This window comes from Gavialis gangeticus, unplaced genomic scaffold (genome assembly GCF_001723915.1).
Source record: "Gavialis gangeticus isolate Ggan-Ray unplaced genomic scaffold, GavGan_comp1, whole genome shotgun sequence".
NCBI classification, from domain to species: domain Eukaryota; kingdom Metazoa; phylum Chordata; order Crocodylia; family Gavialidae; genus Gavialis; species Gavialis gangeticus.
Window position 1 is genome coordinate 149,432,544 of NW_017729032.1, and position 23,019 is coordinate 149,455,562.

Sequence of the window (23,019 nt, forward strand, 5' to 3'; positions counted from 1 at the left end):
GTGCTGCACCTGGGGAGAGGGAACCAGCATTATGGTTATAGGTTAGGGGCTGACCCTCTCAGCAGCACAGAGGCAGAGAGAGATCTAGGAGTCATAATTGACTCCAGGATGAACATGAGTCACCAATGCAACAAAGCAATAGGCAGAGCCAACCGCTCCCTGTCATGCATCAACAGGGGCATCACTAACAGGTCCAGAGAGGTCTTGCTCCCCCTCTATGCGGCACTGGTCAGGCCGCAGCTGGAGTACTGTGTCCAGTTCTGGGCACCGCACTTCAAGAGGGACGTGGAGAACCTGGAGAGGGTCCAGAGGAGGGCCACTCGTATGATTGGGGGCCTCCGTGGCCAGTCCTGTGAGAAGAGGCTGAGGGACCTGAATCTCCTCAGTTTTCGCAAAAGAAGACTGTGGCTGCCTACAACCTTATCAGGCGCCACCAGCAGGGACTCGGGGAAAGTCTGTTCACTAGGGCCCCCCTTGGAGTCACCAGGAACAATGGCCACAAGCTAGGTTTAGGTTAGATATTAGGAAGAACTACTTCACTGCAAGGGTGGCCAGAGCCTAGAATAGGCTTCCCAGAGAGGTGGTGCTCTCACCTTCCCTGGAAATCTTCAAGAGGAGACTGGATAGGCACCTGGCTGGGGTCTTATGACCCTTTCCACCCCCAGTGCTCATTCCTGCCCATGGCAGGGGGTCGGACTCAATGATCTATCTAGGTCCCTTCCGACTCATTGATTCTATGATTCTATAAAATTATCTTTATTGAAATTTTCTCACTGATCATTATTATTGCAGCTTCCTGCACAGGTGCTTTATTGGAAAAATCATTACTGAGTTGGTAACATCGCTGGTGCAAAGAGAGGTAGTTAGTTGGAAGGCAGGGCAGGGTAGCATCTTAGAGACTAAAGCTAAGTACAGACAGTCAAAAATTCTGAGGCTGAATTGATTCAGTTTTGGCAGGTTAGTCTAAGCTGGATAGATTGGACCAATCAGCAAATGAACAGGCATTCACTTTTGATTCCAGAAATGCAGCCACATGCTTGCAGTAGCTCAGGCCAGAAGCTGGGGGCACTAGAGCATGCCTTCCTGCTTGGCTGGAGCAGACAGCTTGGGCCAAGGCTAGCCTGCCGACCCTGAGAGGAGAGGTTTGTGGGGAAGGTGCAAAGCATCCTGGGATGCTGGGGGACTGTGAATTAACTTGACTCTGGAGGGGATCTGGTATGGAAGTTCAATAAACCAATTTAAACTAAATCAGTTAAGTCTGATACTATATCCATCCAGGTTTATCTTAAATCGGTTTTAGTCATTTTGAAAACTGTTTCTCCATACTGAACTTCTGTTGTGCTACAGATTTGAACCAATTTCTGATCACTTATACCAGTTTATGTGTAACTTCTGTCCCTAGCCTAAGTCACTCAGAAATGCATACGCTTTCACAGGCAACAGCCTACTTCATTAGATCCTATGAAACAGGCTGTTGCCTTAAAAAGTTATGCATCTCTGATATACAACTGGGTATATCTCTCTATTGGCAAAAACAAACTAGTCTGATCATGAACAAATCCGACATACTGTCTATACTTGTTCCTAAAAAACAGAGCTAGTTAACAGAATTTCTAAAAAAAAACCTTATCCTTTTTTTTTCCATTTCTGCCAGATATTGAGCTTTCTGAATCTCTATCCAGTTGTACAAGTAGAATTTAACTAGGATAGCTCCTTCCTAGGAATCCTTAGGAATTAAAGTTTCTCCCTGATTCTGAGACAGTATACATAAATAAAAATTCTCCTTAATTTAGAGTTAAAACAATGTGGAACCAGCATCAAGTCCTTCTCCTTCAATTGAGTACCTTTAATGTTCATTTCCTAAAATACAGCCATGCAAATATGATGCCTACTGTATCTACTTGCCTGGGCTTTATTCTCTGAAAACTTTATTTCTAAGTCTTATATTCTCCAAAGCCATTATAACTAAGTGCTCTATTTTAATTCAAATATAGAGTCTTTGTTACACAGTCAATGGGTAATTTTTTCCAAACCACTTTGCAAATACCTAATGCATATTCTGCACCCACCAGAATCCCATTCATGTGAATGGAAGTTATGAGTTTGGAATGAATCCAGAACAGATCTGCTCTGTTTATCAAAAAAGACTTGTTGCTCGTTTCTCTAAAGTGTGAGGACCCTTGATAGCAATGATGTGCCTGTTAAGCTGATCAGGAGTGCTGGTGAAAAAGGGATCAAGTTATCAGGGCCTTGCAAATGTGGCTTTATAGTAAATACCTCAGAGTTACATTCTAAATCCCCATTTTCAGGGATTTTTAAAATATGGCCAGAATTTGTTACATGACTCACATTAAACAGTGCCTTACCTTACAAGCTGTCCTTGAAATTAATGAAACTATTCATACAGGGCCAGATTCTGATACTTTTACATTCTGTAGCCTTGTACTGCATAAGAAAACATCGATGGCTCAAGAACTAGGAGAATTACTCAGTGAGAGCAATGATATCTGAACTTGTGTACAGCAAGATTCTATTCTACCCGGTTAAACCTGACAAACTTGGGCCCATTATGTAAATTATTTATTTAGAATATATTTCAATCTACATTATCAGTTCAGGAGTAAATTGATAAAATTATATGAAATCAGTTGGGTTTTTTTAATGAAAAATAATAATATCGTCTGCTTGTCAAAGATTCATTTCAGATTTCTTATTTATACTTTCCAAATTCAACTACAAATATTTCTGATGCATAACAAAAGTAGAATCTGAAGAGAACCTAACCATTTTTAATGCCATACACTCACCAACTGTGACTTAGAAAGAAATTGCCTAGGCTTAATTACACAGTCACATAGGAATTTAAAACAAAAGCAGACTAACTTTGGCATAATCAAGCCCACATCTGAAGTTTGAAGAGGAGCTGGAATATATGTAAAGTAGTTATTTTCTTGGGATGTAACCTTTAAACACTCTTATGGCTATACTTACTTGGATGCCATTACATTGAGGTAAATGGGAGAATAAAGAATAAATTTGCAGGATCTAACTCTTTATGTTTTATAAGGGTTTATCCAGAGGTGTCCTGATCTCAGCAGAAGGATTGTGTTGCACTGGGAATAGTTTACTTATTGATTTCTATAGAGCTTGTGTCTGTTTACGCTCCCCCTGCCCTGTCCCCCTCCTCCCCTCCCCGCAACTGTTTCATATGGATTTCCATTGCTTTTAAATTACTTCTTGTGCTGGAGCTAGGGATTTTTGTGGGTGCTATCTTTATTGGACCAACTGCCTGGCTGTGATAGATTTAGACAAGCTTTTAAATGCAATGTATTCTTTTCAGGTCTGAGAAACAGCAAGCACAGCAACAATTAAAAACAGCCAGCAGTACTGTAGAATTGGCGAAGAGGGGAAAAGAGGAAAATTCCCAGGGGTAGCAGACACGCAAATCACAGAAGACAGGATAACATGATTAGTGGAAGATCAAGACTGTTCAAAAGGAAAGGGGGTTGTTATCACCTGTAGTGTAAAAGAGATTAGCAGGAATCAGGTAGCTTATAGTATGACAGGAAGTCAGTATCTGTGTTCAGTCCTTGGTTTTTAGTGTCCACTCAGCTTATGAATTTTTGTTCCCAGGCTCACTTTTTGAAGCTACTTTGTAATTTTTCTCCTTGAGCATGAGGATTATGGGAGGACTATGAAAAATGTTCTCCTACACATCTTTGTGTTTCTGTGTTGAAGGGGCTTGTGGACTCCATCCTTGTATGCATCTCTGGGGGCTGGTCCAGCAGGCTAGAGGAAGCAGACTGCTTTATCCTGAAATATGGAGCAACCAGCCTGCTCCCTCTGTACAGCTATCCTTTGACAAACTGATATCATTTAACCCACTAGTTAAGAAAACTGGAGACAGGTAATTTGCCTGATTTAAAAAAATCCTTTGGCTGATAAAAAAAAAATTAAAAATCCTTCCTTCAACTGACAAAGCAAGTATTTTCTGATATTTGAAATGAGTATTTAACATTTTCTTCACTGTTTCCATTTTTGCCCATCTCTGCAACTGAGTTCCGGCCAAGAAAGTGTCAGAAACATCCAAGAAAGCTAACCTGAAGTTATTACCATAAGATCTACTTTAAAGGAGAGCATGGTTTAAAGCTATTTATCTCAAATGTTCAAATTTAAGAAGTCGGGGCCAGTACTTTGCATTCCCTAATAAAAATCTTTCAACATAAAGCATCAGTAAGTCAGAATTTACCAGCCAGTAAAATGAGGCATAAGACTGCTTTGCATCACTGCAGTAATACAAAGCAATCAGAGCTAAATCTAGGCCTGACTCTCCAGACCTCTTCAGCTTTGCCCATTTCTGCTGGAAAACATGAATGAAGTGAAGGCCTTTATAGCTTTTGGACACCAAATTATAAATTTACCTTTCCATGAATATGATATGTTCAAGGTCCCAGTACCTAACAGTAGCTTCTCTCTGCAGATGGCCCTGTTCCTCTCACATGCCCTTTAAAGGTGGGAACTGCCTCAGTTGCCTCCCCCTGCTTGATCTCCCCACCCCCCTCAACCTTCCCCAGTTTTATGAGATAGTAGGAAGCTGATACTCACTGAAAAGAAGCTGTAGATGCAGCTGAACTTATCATTCCACTCTCTGCCATTTCAATGGCCTGTCTTATTTCCAGTTTCTTGTACAGAGACACAATGCTGGATTTGGGCTCGTTCTTCCGGATTAAGATTTTCTTTAGATACTTATTGTCAAACTTTTTAAATCTGTGAATAGGAATTTAAAAAAATATAAAGAGGCAACATGTCTATATTCCTCTCAGACAAAATCAGCATCATTCAAATACATATATAATTAAGTGGTGGAAATGGGATTCAAATCATAGTCACCCATGGACTCCTGAAGGACCAGTGAACAGAAACCTGTAGGGGCACATTTGGCATAGCCCACTGGTCCACATAGCTTGTAAATTTGCCAGACAAAAGAGAGAAACAAGCTGCAATCATGGCAAAAAAAGAAGGTTGGCTGAGGGTTAGCATATAGCACCACCACATTTGTAAGAAAAGAGTATGGCCAGTCTCTACGCTTTTGTACAAATGTTGTATTCTAATAGTTTGTAACAGCAGCAGCTGCACTTACAGTAATCCTTGCCTATTCAACCAGGCACCAATAATGTTTTAAATGGCCCAGTAGTTATAGTAGTTTGGTCCCATTATGTTGCTGATGATTTTGACTCCTGCCAATTAGGAGAAAAAATATATATCTTTATATTGTAAATGACAGAGAAATTGAATGGACTGCAAAATGATGTGTGTATGCGTGCTGAATATTATAATATATGGCTAAAATACCACATATACTGTTGTGTGTCTATGTATGTATTTAGAAGCAGGTATTTGCTTTCAGGCATTAATTTAACAAAACAAGAACAGCTCTTGTAATTGTTTTTTCTATAGGGCAGTTTACCAGGGTAGGAAATGTGTTTTCAAGTGCTCTGAAAAGCATTTTATAATTCACACAATGTCTTGTAGGAAGGACCCATTTTTAATATTTTTCTGTAATAGTAGAGGACTGTGCACAAATCTGCCTTCTTTGTCACTAAGGATGTTTGGAGGAACAAGAAGCTATCTTGAGTGTCAGTTCACTTAGGTAACCAATTCTGAAAAGCACATGATAAGCTCTCTTAAGGGCTACATAAAACAATACAAGGAATAGCCTCATACAACTTTCTTATTTTCACTATTTTTATATATGAGGTTTTCTTAGCCTTTACCTACATTGAAACAATACATTATTGTTATTTCTTAACAGATTTCATAACAGAATTCTTAAGAGATCAATTGGGTAGATGTGAGATAAGTGTCAGAAATGCCATTTATCTAACTTGCAATGTGGATATATAGTTTCCTAAACTGTGCCTCTATTTTAAAGAGCCTATGCACCTCTACAGATTCCCTTCAGGGCCATTTTAGCTTATTGCATAGGAATATTACAGTTTCAAAATTTGCTGAAATACATGCCCTATCTGGTAGAAAGGATATTCTACCTTGTAACCATGTATAACTATACAGGAACCACTGGAGATGCAAAAATATTTGGCAGATTGGTGATGATATAGATAGATAGATAGATATGCTTATGAAAAGGCCATAAAGCAAATTGCAATTAAGTCACACTACTGGGAGGATGGGTCTTTCAAAGCATCACAAAATAACCTATGGAAGATCCAATGCTCCTCCCATGCTGTTTCTGTATAAAGTGAGATGAGATAAAGCATCAGATCATAATGCAATAGATATATTAATTGATGGACTTAGTTATAGTTTAACCTAACCATTTGTGCTGCTACCTAGTTACTGAGAACAAGCTCAGTAATCTTATTTTTTACAAAGACATTACAGGAAAAATGACTAATTATTACTGACTTCTTATTAAGTTACAAATACAGTGCCATGTATTTGCATGGACATTTAGAGTCAGATAAAAAGAGAGATCCATGCCTCAAGTAGCTTGCAATCTGAATTTAAATTTAAATAAATTATATTAAGCTTATATTTAGGCTTTCTTTCCTGGCTTTTGGATACATGTGCTATGAGTGTACATGTTATACTCTTTTCCCAAATTACCTGTTTTCTCCTATGTTGTGAGAAAGCAAATTAGTAAAACAGATAAATACTTCACAACATGATGGTTATCCGAAGAACTTGAATTATTTCTTTTTTAAGTAGGATATGACACACACACCTGACATTTTCATTCTAATCTAAGCCTCCCTGAGTACACTGTGAATTTCCTGTTGCATTTAACTTTTAATAGATCAATATATCACAAACAAGTTATTTTATTATAGTGTCAGTAATAAAACTTTCTTACTTATCTCTCAATTGATAATGACCCCAGTGGCCACATATATCTTCGATACCAGCCTTCAAATGGTCCATCAACTAGAGAAATAAATCAATGAAAACAGTAATTGGCTTTGATATGAAAATAAAGTTAAAACCATATTTAATAGGAAACCAGATTTTAAGGTATTTACACAATGGTACACATTTTGCAGTGGTTCTCAAAATGTGGACTATGGAAGACTGACAGTCAGCAAGGCCATAGCAGGCAGATGGTTAGTTAAAAATGTGCTGGTTAGGGTGCTTGGTGACCCACAAGAAATTTTTGAGATTGGCAGGGATTTCTACAAGTCCAAAAAGTTTGAGAAAAAAACAATTCAAGAAATTCATAAAAGTATATGAATCCAAACAACCTCCCCAATACATTCTAATATCCTAAGTCTCCTAAACTTTTCCTTTTCCTGTAACGTAGTTCAATACAAATGTATCTGCTACTGATTATCAGAATTTGGAGTCACCCTTATGAATTTCCAGTACAGTATCTTATGGGAACTCAGTAGATATATCTTTATGTCTAGATATTATAGCTAAATTAATATAATATTTTACAGAAAATCATTTTAATTTTAATATAAAGATAAAAACGCTGAGGGTTGTTTTCTGGACAAAGTAAAGTCAGCTTAGCTGCAGTGATTTAACTAGCACATATACATGTGCTGAGCTTTATGCACGTGGTAGCCCTATAAATGCCAACAGAATAGTAACTGTGCAAATTTAAACATGTGTCTCTGCTTTGCACAGCTTTAAATAAGTTCTTTTTTCCCTATCCCTTATCTTTCGGTGTAATGGGATGGAAGTCCAAAACAAAGCGTTGTGATGTGGAAGCAAAATTGTCTTCCAAAAGGATTCAGAATCTTTCAATAAAAGTCTCCGTGCCTTTGGATAAGTTTATTTTTAATCAATAAAATGGAATAATGTGTTTTAAGTCTATTCTGGGTTTACTATTGGCTAAGGTAGGACAAACAATGACAGGAATGGAATCTGAAAAATCTTCACATTGTGGTTTGGGGAAAGTCAGCTGTAGTTTGGCAAACTTAACTATAGCAGTAGAAACAATGGAGGGAACTGAACATTGAAGAAAGTGACACTTCATCACTTCACACTTGCTTCACATTTGGAAGGCTTTCTCCTCAAACATGTGGGCAAGACACTTCCGTAGTAAGAATTTAAATTCTGCAGATATTCATGGCACTTGCCCAGGAAGGGTGTCTACTCACTATATGCAAATTGCTGAGATGGTTTTTAGTAAACCCTACTTTATATGACAACCACAGGCATCAAGATATAAAGGGACAAATCTGATTGCTATGTTGTTCCACTGTTGTATGTCTTTAAAAGACTCTATTCTGTGTTCTAGAAAGTATAATTGGGTAACATCCATATCCATACTATGTCGAGCCTTATTTGATATTCACTCTAGAGATGCTAACACCCTGTAATATTTTAAGATATTTTGGCTAGGATTTACAATGCAGCCTGAAAGAGTTAGTCGCCAAAATTCTACTCAGTTTCAATGGGCGTTGTATGTCCAGCTCTCTCAGCCTAATTTGAAAATCCCATCTTTTTTCCTTTCCTTTTTAGAAAACAGTCTATTGATAGCATTCTATTGATAACAAAAACTTACTCGCATATGCACCTCTTCATTGATAGACTCTTTTTTATTGGTCTTCTTAACATCTAGATACTTGACTAATGGGCCAATTGTTATTCCCTGTATTTGGAATGATGAGTGAGAAAATTAATTATTTTGATTAATATATGCAGAGGAGGGGGAAAATGAAGTGATTACTTCTTATTTAAACAACTAGGAAAGAAGAATGTAGGCTACAGGGATAAAGGCGGAAAAACAGAAAAAATAAGAATATTTTTAGAAGAATTATTGCTATTTTAAAATCAAAATTACATTTTAATCAATATAGTTTTAAAACTCAAAGAATTCACCTACGTAAACCATCTTTTCCATACCCCACTTACAAACAGGACAATATTTTATTAAGGAGAAAATAAGAGCAAAATTTTAGTAGGGACAAAACATCCAACTGCAGCATTTCCAAAAAGAAGCAGTTTGACTTTTTATTTTGAAGCAGCTCTTACAATTTTATACTGTACCATAGTATAGTAACATGGAAAGAGAATTGATTGGCCCAAAACAATTATTTTTGAATTTTTTTCCACAGAGAATTTTAAAATTTCTCAATTTTGTTTTCACTAAGACAAAGGAATTTTACAGAAATTCTTTGTGGCAGAAAACTGAAAAAAACATGTTTTGGGTGAATCTTGACAACATTTTACACCACTGTATGAAACAGAATGTGCATCCTTTGTACACCTCTAAGAGCATCACAAATGGGAAATGACTCTTCTTGTAAGTGTCAAAACTAATGTATAGCATCTCTCCAAAACACAAGGATGCTGCCCATGTAGTTTAGAATGGGAGTTATTTGTGATTGAGGCTCTCAAGCTTTGATGACATGAAAAAACAGCTATCTCCAACAACAATTTTAAAGACAATATGTTTTTATATAGTTCCTCTGGCAAAGTTATTTATTATTTAGCCAAGATGGAAAACTAGATTAGCCAGCAACAATTTATTGTGTTTAATCTAGTGACTAGATGCAGTTGTTGGAAGTCTGAACTAGAATGATTTAATTCCAGCTTAAGTGCATATCTTGATGCAATCTTAAGTCTGAAACCTCTTGTCTATATGAAATTAAATGAGTCCATTACAAAACCTACTTACCTGGATGAATACAGTAAAATAGATAACTACAAGGGTAGCAGTAATGAACATTTTTTTTCTAGGGAAGAGAGATGCATGAAGCAAAAATGCAAGCGAGAAACTACTGGCTCCACGAAGACCACTGTAGGAAATAATGAGCTGGTCTTTAACAGTGAAGGGGTAAGTCCGAAACTTGTTACTGATGTAGAAGAGAGCAAACACACCTAAAAAGGGGAGAAAACTACTGTTAACCAGGAATACTTGATGTGAAACAAAACCTCAACTCCAAACCACTGACAGTCTGCTTTCCCATTATTTTGGTAGTAACTTCTTTGGAGAGCATTGGGACTGTGCTTCAATATATGAAAACACAATGCTTATAACAGGACAAATTGTATATACAATGTTTTAGTGTAGCTTGTATATTTGTCATGAAGTCTATGCTTTCTATTATAGCTTTTTTGTATGTGTTGTATCAGAGAAAAAGATAGGATATGTTATTCACTCCATTTGTGTTTTTAGACTGTGCTTCTATGGGGCTCTTCCATTTATTGCCGCTCTTCCTGTTTCTTCTCTAGTAATATTTTTTTTGTCTTGCACAATTCAAGACCTGTATGTTCGAACAGTGTTTCACCTGAGACTCAGCCCTTTTGACAGATTCATTCAAAGGCTAACAATAATAAAGCAAGCCAGAATGAGACTACTTAATTCTCCAGTTTTGTTTTGTTCTGATGAAAGGAAAAACTAACAAAACATTGTGCATGATGTTGTAACTAGGGGTAGAGCGTGGCTTATATTCGGAATACGTCTTGCGTGCTGCCTGTTTTCTGTTACTCTTTTGTGTCCTTTTCCAACAGCCAATTTTTTTATAGAAATATGCTGATGTCTTAGATTTCACATTAGCATCACCAATGATGATAATACTGAAATGTAAGAATTAGAATTCTTCTATTTTAATACATTCATCATCAAAAACAGTACTGAATTATTATAGACAGGTCTTGTAGCCCTACCAGTTATCAAAATAGCAAAATTGCCTAGTGTAAGACACTTTTTGCTTGCTTACAACTGTGCCAAAATTTACAGTTTGACCTCAGATTTTACATGTTAGGTGTCTGCCTTAAGTTGACTTTTAAGTGTCATCCAAAATTGTTCAGCTCTTTTGGAAATATATGTAAGGATTTCTTTAAAAAGGCAATGTCTGTCTCCATCCTGAAAGACACACCTGCTGAAAATCATGCAGCATGGGGGAGGGAGCTGCCTAGTCTGGAGTTTTACACGAGTGATACAAAAGCTTGGGTGTAAAGCTTCTTCCTTTTTGAGAGCATAGGGTGTTAAAGCTTCTTCCTCTTGGAGAGCAAATTAAAATAGCAAATATTCTCTATTTGTTTCAAATCGCAAAGGTCATCTAAATTGCCAAGGATATGTTAAGATTCCATTCAGGGTTTATCATTGTTAGTGAACTGCTACATGAATATAAAATGAGGATTTCCCCCTCACAAAAATATGGGGGGGGAAGCCCCCCCATCTTATATCCCTAGACGATGCAGAGTAAGGAGTAGGTGACTGCTGCAGCCCTGATTCTGACACTGAACTCAGGTTGGTGCCAGTCAGACCCATAGCAGCCTCCTGCTCCACTCTTTACCCCTCAGAAGCTTTTGCCCACCCCTCTGCTTGCCCCCTTCCTTCCCCCTTGATGTCAGGCACAGCTCAGCTCCGACTTGGGCTGGTGTTTCTCTTGGGCATGGAGCACATTGAAACTCCTTTCCCTTCCTGAATGACCAGCAGCAACAACACTACTGCATGGCCAGGCATGGGCAGAGCTTCCACACTGTGCTCAAGGACAGAGCAGCCAGAGCAGCCCCTGACAGCAAGGGGAGGAGAGTGGGGATGGAAAGAGGCAGAGACTGGGAGAGCAGGGGGCCCGGGGGGGTTGCAAGTGGCAGGGGAGGGAGGAAGGCTGCAGGGGGAAGAAGTGGGCAGGGCAAGAGGGCCACCTGACAGTCCCATCCCCCTAGCCACTGCTTTCCCTGCTGTGGCAGTCGGGGTGGGGGGTAGATTCAAGATAACCCCTCAATACGTAGATTCTATACCTGGAAAATTATAATGAATGTATAAATTATCCACATATAGGATCTAATTATTGGGGGAGTTGTCTTATAGTCACGGCTGTCTTACATTCGAGCAAATACAATAACTACAATTTGAAAACCCATTCACCTGAATGAATATAGTAAATTATATTGTCAGTCTAAATATAGGCTTAATGATAGAATTTCTCATTCAGGAAGAAGAATGGTTAATCCTAAGGGCTCCCCCCTTCCCCCCCCAATCTAGTCCTAATATTTGTGAACTGACCTCATCAATAAGACACACCAATTAACAACATAATTAAACAAGTTATACCAGTAGGTACTGAATTTCTAAGTCTACCCTTGCACTAAAAAGTATCTTTCAAGGAAGCAAAGTGCCTTATCCACCCAAGATAACTACATGTACATATACATATTTGCCTCTTACTTATGGCCCGCCAGACCAGACAGAAGAGCAGAGTGAAGGACACAAAGGCCCAGTTCCACTCGTGGTTCTTTCCAACCGTAGAAACTCCCATAAACACAAAAATCAGGGTCTCGCTGACACTGCTCAACATCTTCATGAAATACTTGATGGTTGTGTAGGAATTCTGGGAAACATTTTCTTCTACATACTTTTTCATAGTCACTGCACATGCCGTCATCCTGCTCCATCAAAAATATCAAGCAAAGCATTCGTCATTAGTGGTGGCCTTCTCTGTTTGCGGTCTTAAAAGAGAAAGGCTCTTTAATTTGAAACATTGTTCAATCATCATTGTCTATACATCTCCTTGTTTGGACCTAACATACAGTTAGCTTCTCATACCCTCCCTCACGTCCGATGGAAACTTCTGTCTCAAGTTGTGCCTTTGATTTCAGTTGGACTATTCAAGAAATAAAGGACTGTATAATTGTATAGATATTGTATTTAAGAGTATCCAAATCCAGTCCTGTAGAAGAAATAGAGGGGCCAATTTGGCAACTTTTCTCAGTGAGGGAGGATATCACACTCTGATTGAAAGTGATTTATTGTTTTAAAAAATAGGACTAAATATTGACTGTCCCAAGCCCCAAATAAGGGGCTTGTTACAGCACCATTGGAAAATACAAGTCAGGGTATTAGAGTCTGTTTCTGGTTCTACTTTGCCCTGGAATAGGGGGAGTGACGGACCCTATACAAGTCCTGTATGTGGCCCATTTCAGCTTATGAACTAGGCAACATATTAGGCAGTGGAGAACTAGCTCCAGCAATTCCCTCCCTGTCCTTGGCCATTCCTAGGCTCTGCCTCATTACATCTATGCAAAACAAGCTATCCTGGGTAGAGATGCAAAGCAGCACCTGTTCTGTTCTAAGCCTGTTACTAATCAATTTGGCTAAAAGTTGATAATATGATCCACACTGAGTCTCATCCTATTCAGTACTCTCAGTGAAGGCAATGAGATATTGTGTGGAATAAGATACTTCCTAGCATGTGAAGAGTACAAAGATTTGGTCCTTTGGCAGGTTTTGTGTTCTCTGTTAAAACTGTTGTCACAAATTCTCACAAATATTTTCTCTCTCCATCCACCTCTCCACATTTTAAAGACTGTGTAAGAAGACAAAACAGGTTGAAGGCTGAACTAATAGGCAGCAGGGTACATCACCATCTAATTTAGATAGACAACATTTTAGTCCTGGCAAGCTTCTGTGTGGTGATAGTTATTAGGGCTGTGTGAAGCTTCAGTCACTAATTCAATTCAGCTCAATTCAGCGGCCAAATCTCCAAACCCAAATCAAATCAGGAGACCCATTAATCTTTCTGAATCAAATAGGTACCCTCCGAATAGATTCAGAGAGATTCAGAAAGATTCAACAATTCAGATGAACACAGCTTTAAATGTTTTTTCTACATAAATCAAGGTACCAGGTGGCTCGTGAACATTGTGATGGAGGGGCAGAGGAGTGTGGGGGGGTCTCCAGTGTGCTCAGCAGCAGACCCAGAAGTGGACCAGAAACACTTCAAGTCCACTTCAGGGTCCACTGGAGAGCGCACAGGGGATCCCCACTCCCTGCACCCCTCCAGCTTGGCAATTGGTGCCTCTTGGGTCTGGGGGGGCACCTGGGGTCCCTCTGTGGCCAATCGCTGAGCTAGAGGGTTGCGGGGGGAACCCGTGTGCTTGGCAGCAGACCTGGATATGGACCAGAAGTGCTACTGTAGGACACTCCATCTACCTCACCATTGCAGTGTTCACAAGCCGTGCCTAGTGCCTCAAGGTATGTAGAAAAAACATTTAAAGCTGTGCCTATGGCTGAATTGCTGATTCTCCAAATCAGCATTGAATCTTCAGATTCAGATTCCACTGAATCGAAACAAGGATAATGATCTGAACTAACAAACCGATTCACTGTCTCTGATTCAGACCTAATCAGAATCCGAATCGAATATGGCCTGTTTCACACACCCCTAAATTAGTTATTCAATCTTGAGAGCTCAGAAAACTCTAAATGCTCCCTTATTTACTTATTAGAAAGAAAGCTACAGGGTGCCCTTGAATAACTGAGACAGGGTGCCCTTGACATGCTGAGACAAAACCATTAAACATTAATGTTTAATACTGTTGACTTTTAGGAACATATGCAAAATAGATTTTCTTAATCCAGGAAGAAAATGAATGAATTCCTCAATAATTGAAAAGTGCAACAATATCATCTCATCATTAAAATAAGCAACAATATACTTAATAGCCCAGAAAGAACAAACACTAAAATTATTATTTTATTTTACTAATAATTTCAATAAACTAATGAAAATAAAAGCACATGAATAAAAAGTTATGAATTTTTATACTATGAAAATCCACAGAATGATTTTACTTATTTATTTGGTGAGCTTTTTTCTATCTTTGTACAGATGGAGTGAGAAAGTCCATAATTAATTAATTAGGACTTGTGTGTTTAAAATCTAGTTCTGCATCAGTGTAGTCATTGACAGCACATGTATTAGTGGTGCAAAATTGGGACAATTTTTTTAGCATGTACAAAAGGTATAAAGCAGTGGAAAATTAAAATCATATATATTTTAATTATTAGATCTGAATAATATGTTTCTAAACATTGCATTATAAATGCACTTAAAGTTTGAGAATAATGCTTTCTATAGATCTAATTAATTACTTTATTGGGCTAATTATTCAAAACCATTGTCTGGTAATGAGGATGATACTGCAAGCACACTCCATATTTGAGCCAAAATTATATATTATTGTTGTGAACAAATCTAGGCCTACCACACATATTCTGAGGAAACACATTTCTAGTGCAGACAGAAGAAGTTCAAACCTTATTTGAATGTGTGATATATATCCAGGCTGAGTGCCTAGGTGCAATCCTTTTCTATTCTGTTCACGTGCCTGAAAATCTACTTTTGTAACATCTCAACATCTGACCCTTAATGTTAAAGAGATGTAGTTAGCCATATTAGTCTAAAGTTAAGTAAAAGCCAGGGTAGATCTGCTCATTACAGATTAACCAAAGTCTAGCCCAAGCTTTTATGAGCTGTACAACACTTCATCTGACTCTGAAAGGACATACAGAAAACAGAGTATAAGAAGAAGAAAGAAATTAGAATACAAGCAACAAAGTGGGGGAAGAGAAAAAGAGATAGGGGAGAAGAGGCAAGCGGTCAATGCTGGGAGAGACAAGAAAACAAACATATTCCTATGGGTTTGTTTGTTTGTCTGTCCCTCCAAGCACTGATCCCCTGCCTCCTCTTCCTACTTTCTCCCCAACCTCTTGTCTTTTGCATTCTAATTTCTCTGTTCTTCTTATACTCTGCTTTCTGAATGGCCTTCCTGGCATGTGATGAAGTGAGCTACAGCTCACAAAAGATTGTGTGTTCGCTCATGCTCTCTCTCTCTCTCCCCCTCCCTCTCTCTCTAGGCAGATCTTGACAGGCTCATGAAAAGGGAGGATGAGAACCTGATGGTGTTCAACACCAAAAAATGCAAGGATCTTCACCTCGGGAGGAAAAACCTGCAGCATGCTAATAGGCTTGGCAGTGCTACGCTGGTTAGCACTACAGATGAAAGGGACTTGGAGGTCATGATTGACCACAAGATAAACATGAGTCTTCAATGTGATGCTGCGGCTAGTAAAGCGAGCAAAACGCTGGCTTGCATCCATAGATGCTTCTCAAGGAAATCCCGGGATGTCATTCTCCCACTGTACTTGGCCTTGGTGAGGCCGCAGCTGGAGTACTGTGTCCAGTTTTGGGCTCCACAATTCAAAAAGGATGTGGAGAAGCTTGAGAGGGTGCAGAGGAGAACCACATGCATGATCAGAGGTCAGGAAAACAGGCCTTATGAGGAGAGGCTGAGAACTATGGGACTTTTCAGCCCGGAAAAGCACAGCAGGCTCAGGGGTGATCTGGTGGCCACCTATAAGTTATCAGGGGTGCTCGTCAGGACCTGGGGCAATGTCTGTTCACCAGAGCGTCCTAAGAGATGACAAGATCGAACGATCACAAACTCTGCCATGACCAATTCAGGATGGACATAAGAAAGAACTTCTTTACTGTCTGAGCCCCCAAGGTTTGGAATAGACTGCCACTGGAGGCAGTTCAAGCACCCACTTTGAACGCCTTCAAGACATAATTGGATGCTTATCTTGCTGGATCCTATGATCCCTGCTGACTTCCTGCCCCCTGTGGCAGGGGGCTGGACTCGATGGTCCTCCGGGGTCCCTTCCAGCCCAAATGTCTATGAAATCTATGAAACAGACAGACAAACAGACATCTACTTTGGTTAGTCTATAAGGTGCAAATCTACCCTGCCTTAAGACTATGTCACAAAAAAAGTAGAGAATAGGAGGAGGACCCACTCACCTTTTATATTAACATTGTTCATGGGCTTGAGCAGGGTGAGGTAGAATCACATAGGTAATTAAGTCCACTTACATGCCTAACGGGTGGGAAAGAATCTCGTCCTTGGTGTCCATGTTCAAACATTAGCCTTAATAACTGAGAGTGATCTGTGGAGGTACCCTTCACCTGAGATGCTAATGCCCTTAATAGGCATAGATACATACAACCTTGGGTATGTGTGCATGTGTTAATGCTTCTGCGTTCTGTATTTTGGGCAGGATTCAATTCCAATCAATACTAGTCAAACCAGGCATCATTCCATTGAAATCACTTGAGTTACACTTGATTTTACAGAACTATAATTGAGAAAAAAGATCTGACCCATTATCTTTTGCTCTTTTTATATTAGCAATTTGATATATGTAGTGGTGTGCAAAATGGGCCATATTCAATTCGGATTCAGCCCGGGGACAGTGATTCAATTTGTTGATACGGATCACTGTCCCCGATTTGATTCAGCCAAATCTCAATCTGAAGATTCAATGCTGATTTGACGAATCAGTGATTTGGCCACAGACACAGCTTTGAACGTTTTTTCTACATACTTCAAGGTACCAGGTGCAGATCATGAATGCTGTGATGGTGGGGCAGATGAAGCATTCCACAGAAGCATGGGGGGGACCCCCCCGCACACTGAGCGGTGAACCCAGAAGTGGAACGGAAGTACTTCTGGTCTACTTCTGGGTCCGTCACTGAGCACGCAGGAGACCCCACCTGCCACCCCCCATCCAGCTCAGTGATTGGCCACGGGGGGAGCTAAGGTGCCCCACCAAACCCAGAAGGTACCAGTTGCTGAGCCAGAGCGGGGGGGTGGGGGGTGGTCCCCCCATGCACTCCATGGCAGACCTGGAAGTGGACCAGAAGTGTTTCTGGTCCACTTCCAGGTCTGCTGCTGAGCGTGCTGGAGGCCCCCCCATGCTCCAGTGGGATGCTCCATCTGCCCCACCATCTCAGCTTTCACAAGCTGCCTGGTACTTTGAGATATGTAGAAAAAGCATTTAAAGCTGTGTCTATGTCTGAATCATCAAGTCTTTCCAAACCTCCCAAATTGATTCAAAGGGTTCCTATTTGATTCGGAGAGATTAAAAAAGGATCTCCTGATTCAATTCGGAGATTTGGCTGTCGAATCGAGCTGAATCTCTGCTGAATCAAATCAGCAACCGTAGCTTTGCACAGCCCTAATATATAGCTGTATCACTCTCAGAACCTTATTGGGATGTTACACAGAAATAAATTCTATAGTAAAAGTCAGTCCACTGTCCAGTCATGTTATGTTCAAAAAAGATATATCAGAGGGGCCAAGATTACATCTTTTGGCACTGAAAAATCACAAGCAAAAAAAAGAGGTGGTAACCAACACTATACCCAAAACCATGGCAAGGATAGAAGTCCACCCCTGTTGGAGGCACTTGAAAATTCTTACTGGATACTCACGCCAAAATTCCTGAGATGTAAAGAGTTTCAGCAGACAAGTAAGATAAATAGCTGAACATGAAGACCAGCAAAGGCTCTATTGAAGATATGTTCTGTGTAAATCGAGTCATGAATGCTGAAACAAATCCAAACACGATGCCAAATAGTACTCCACCTATCCCTACCACAAAGAAGCGAGCAAACCCAGCAAGAACATCAACTGGTTCAATCTCTTCATATCTATGCATCTGGGAGAAGGCGATGAATATATTATATAACACCTGTATCCAAAGAGACATCAGTTAGAAATATTTCAACATCCGCAATGTTTATTTTTAATTACGCATCATGCATTGATTTATATTGCTTAGCAATGTAGTAATTTAAGTTCTAGTCTAAACTTACATTTAAACAGGCTTGGATAAAATATGTACCATCAACCCCCCCCCCAAATCTCTGCCTTTGAATCCAGTGTTGGACCCTAGGACCATCACCTCCCCGTTAAGTGCTTTAACACATCAGTCATAGTCCATTATATGTCCTGTTTCTCTATGGTTCAAGGACCTTTAATTCTTTTCTGCATGCTTAGCACCTCCTCCAGCAGAAGAAATCTTCCACCCAGACTGTCCTACCATCTGGTATTTAGGGTATTGAGGGGGGAGGTATGGGTTTGAAACAATTCAAGGCAGAAGCAGGAGGTAACCTTGGGTAAGTGTTTTAACCACTGGGCTATTATGCCAGCAGAGATCACTTGCATCACAACTAGCTGTATCTTAAAAGAAAATGGCAACCATAACCGGTTTCTCAGGGAATTAGCAGGGTGAGAGAGGACTGCAGTTAGATGTCTAAGTACTGCTTAGGTGCTAAACAGGTAGAATAGGCTCTGGGCCCTAGTTTCTGGATCCCAGTTAGTGTTAGGTATTAGTTATGTGCTGAACTGCTCAGTCTTATCAGGACTGGGGCAAATCTGAGTATGTGCAGAGGTCCTACTTTACGTACTTGAAAGTCAAAAAGCAAGACACCTAGGGCATTTAGGTGCCTACCAGGTCAGGCAGCAGCTGAGCAGAGCTTTTCAGAATCACAGCTCTGGATTCAGGCTCTTACACTCCACGTAAGTCCCATATTAAGTGTTTAAGACCCTTCTTGGATTTTATTCTTAAATTGATAATGCTTTCAGTGTGGTCTAGAGAATGTAAAATGCAATATAATAGAATAGAAGCCAAGCCTCATACCAGATATAGATAAATGCCCAACTCATTATTGTTCAAATTCTATCATAATTCTTATTTAACAAATGCTCGAGTCTTTTATAATACTTATAATAGACATTAATATAACTGATTTAGTAGATGCCTGCCACAATTGTGTTCTTACTAGCAAAATATTTTTCAATGATTTGAAAATACTGGGTTTTTCTTTTCACTTATAAAAAAACCTCTTTGACCCCTTAGAGCTAGATTAAGACTAGAATTTGCTCTATAGTTTTGATAATCCAGATAACTAAACAACAGCAGTTATATTACTAATTTCCAGCTTTGCTAGAAGTCATGGGTTGTTCATTTTCTATTTTCAATGGTCGTTTTCATTCATTTTTTGATTTCTCTTCTGACTCGGTTATTAATCATTCCATTTGTGCTGGTCCAAACCCATCAACTCCTCTGTGCCCTTTATTTTCTTACATATTCTATTTTAATGACATTTCCCTTGTTTTCAAAGGCGGCATTTTAGAAGTTGCTAATGATTTCAACTTTAAGGGTTTAAAAAAGTCATCCATTTATATTTTGAAAGACTTTTAAAGCCTACTTGGCCCAATATATACATTGGGGGCACATCCTGATGAGCACACACGTGAGGTTTGTGGTACCCTTTAAATCCCTTTAAGGCACTGCAAACCGCACACAGAGCACATACACCAGTTTGCCACACTACTAATCTGTAGCACAATGAGTTTTTTTGACCCCGTGTTAAAAAAAAGCTGCTGAAAAATGCAGTTCAGTGCATACTGCAGCAGTGTGCACCACAGAAAAGCAGACCCTGGCTGACCAGAGCCACGCTTTGGCTGCTGGCCAGTCTCTGAGTGGCCGGCTCACTGCTGCTGCTGCTGCCCCAGAAGGCCTCCCAGAACCCCAGGTAAGGCCGTGCGCCTCCCTTACTCCATCTGGGTCTACTTGCTGTGTGCCAGAGTACGTGTGCAGGGGCATGCCCAGGACAAACAGCAGCACCATAAATACGTGCCGCTGCTAGTTGTCGTACAGTAAACACACCCCTCTACATGTGCATGCTTGTCAAGATGCTCCTTGGGTCTGTAACACTAACTTTTATTAATCATAAGTTAGCCACTGTCTCACCATATTTCCAAATAACCTTTGTTCTGAAAAAGATCATGATGAAAAATATTCAGGAATTTTCATTGCTACATTTTTAAGTGGCAGGGAAAGGTTGCAACTATTTAATATGGGTTTATCAGTACCATTATAAATCACAGACCATTGTTAATCAGTGTCATTGGCAGTTATGAGGATGACAGTCTTCCAGTAAAATGGAAATAATTGATGATTCTTAAGAGGACTGAAGAGGCTGATTCAAGATCTATATGTTTGATTGTAGATGTGGCAAACAGTTCTGGGAGGAAGCAGTAGATCCTGGTGATACTGGGTCACTGATCTTCACCTTTGTCTCTCATGTTGTAGCAAGGTGAGTTTGCTCAAAATAATCAACTATTGTCATATATTGTGGTGCCACTGGGAATGGCTCAGTCTTGGGTCTCCCAGATATTGATATTAATATTAATTTTGCTAATATTCTTGGCTAGTAATAAGTCATATAATGTCTGTTATCCTTAGATCTCAGTCACATTCAATTCATGTAAATCTTTTAAAGAAAGTTTGAAAAAAACATTTCTAAAGACAAAAAGTCTTCACCATGCTTGCCCAGAAAGTATTCTTTCCAGAGACACTCCTGCAAGACACAGGGCCAATGTGCTTCATATCTCTTGGGTTCTTTAGTATTTCATTCTCTAAGTCATTTAAGAAGATCATTTAATAAGTCTGAGGTAGATATTTGCAGATGGAAGGTTCAAGCACATAAAAATGGAAACCTTATTGCCAGATATTATCTATCCTTAAGCTGCTTCCTATAACTTCAAATTATCATATGGTATTCATACCATAGATTGTCTGAGAGCCTCAATATCAAAATTACTGGGTGACACACCAAATACAGTGATTGTTCCAGCTGGTAGCTTCCTAAAAGTAAGGCTTTCCAAACTGCAAAGTATGAAATTAACCTTCTCAGTAGCGGATCTTTTAAAGACTGGACGAATGTATGTAAACTGATAACAATTAAGGTACAGTAACCATTCTCTACTACACTTCCTCTACTGACCACATCCTCTTTCTACAATTTTGAAAGGTACATGTTGTTGATACAAAGTGCTGGGCACTGCTGAAAGTATGGCTGGAAAAACTAAATTCAGCAAGTAACTTACTCATTGAATTTACCCTTTTCCTGAGTTGTCCATTGCATGTGCATGTTTGGTGTGTGTACTCATTAAAGAACTATTCTATGCAAAAGCCATGGATTATTCACTGGAAGAACAGTGATTGTTTTAGCCACCGATTATCACTGGGAGAATAAGTGAGTATGTGCTCTCCACCTGAGTCACAGGGTATTCTTTCTATTCCATAAATTATAATTGCCTATAATTCTTTTAATGGCAATTAACATTGCAAAGGCCCAAGCCAGATTCCAGGGAAATCTTGAATTCAGAGTTCAGTACCTAGGCTCCCTGGGAATGGGAACCAAAAAAACCAGTGAGTTGAGCAGGGAGCTGGCTGAGTGCTGTCATTGCTAAGCTGCCACAGAAGTGAGGGTGGACCACAATCACCACTATTATTTTAAAAGGAAGTGATACTTGCAATTGCATTCTGTGTGGAGCCCATTCTGTTAGGAAATCTCAGAGCATGCCTGCCGGATGAAGCACTTGACAGGAGGCAGGTAAAAGAAAACCTAGTTTATGGATCCTGATTGAGTTTAGACTGAAATGAACTGATTTCACCTCTCCTTTCTCTGTATACACAATTCTCTCGCAAACACCCAGTTCATAACAAGCAATAGAGCAATAGGTTGTGAGATATCTTCAGTCTCCTCATCTTAATTATAGACATCATTCTTCTGAAGCTAATGGGAGTGCTCACATGAGTAAGGTGACCCAAGTTTGGCCTCCATTCCCTTAAATAGAAATAAGTTCAAAGCCATTATTCTGACAACACAATCTATTGATTTTGGGAGGTTTTGCCCACTTAAGTGACTAGCTGTAGAGTGCGGCATCCAGTACAAAATGCAGACACATTTCTTAAAAAGTTTTCCTTTAAACATGTTCATTCAACTTGATAAACATGTTGTGAAGAACTGGGAAACAGCTGTGTTGTTTTATATACCTCTCATGTGCACCTCAGTTTATTTCTATGATATTATCCTGCCTGAGTGCATAGTTAACCGAAAGACAGCTGTTAAGAGAGAAGCCTGTAGGAAATGATTAGATAAGACACCCGAAGTAAACACTCTTAGGTTGAGAGCAATATTTGCACTATCAGTGGGGAAGAAACTACCTATCTGGCTCCATCCCGGTTGGATGGTTTACTCATCTCAAGTTTAAAGCCAAAGGTCAAAGGGGATTTTAAACCACAAAGAAGAGATGGTGGTTGAGTGAGCCAGAGAGGCTGTCTAGGGCATCATTTTATGCCCCAAAGATTGTTTAATATGTCTCCTACCTATGTAGTTCACCCCATAAAAGATATCACTAATCAAATTCCTGTTTCTAGGGTATCACTGAAAGTTAACTGATTGATCAAGATAAAGGTGATGTATGGAGGACAGGTCATTTCACCTGCCAGAGATAGGGCTAAATAGGCTGAGACTTTTAAAGGTGGAATACGTGTGGGGGGGGGGGGGGGGGGGACCACTTTTTTTTTCCCCTTTTCTTAAAAACTTCTTGTTTTTGGACAAA

At 39.6% G+C, this 23,019-nt stretch overlaps 1 protein-coding gene across 1 annotated transcript in view; it reads right to left on the reverse strand.

Annotated features, from left to right (window-relative positions):
- Window positions 1–23,019, reverse strand: part of SLC9A4 (solute carrier family 9 member A4) — a 50,883-nt gene that overhangs the window by 21,850 nt on the left and 6,014 nt on the right. The window contains exons 3-8 of the mRNA XM_019525636.1: window positions 18,033–18,292; window positions 12,146–12,363; window positions 9,647–9,849; window positions 8,531–8,617; window positions 6,875–6,945; window positions 4,606–4,767 (exon numbers count right to left, since the gene is read on the reverse strand). Coding sequence (XP_019381181.1) covers window positions 4,606–4,767; window positions 6,875–6,945; window positions 8,531–8,617; window positions 9,647–9,849; window positions 12,146–12,363; window positions 18,033–18,292 — 1,001 coding nt within the window. The remainder of the gene's footprint in view (window positions 1–4,605; window positions 4,768–6,874; window positions 6,946–8,530; window positions 8,618–9,646; window positions 9,850–12,145; window positions 12,364–18,032; window positions 18,293–23,019) is intronic.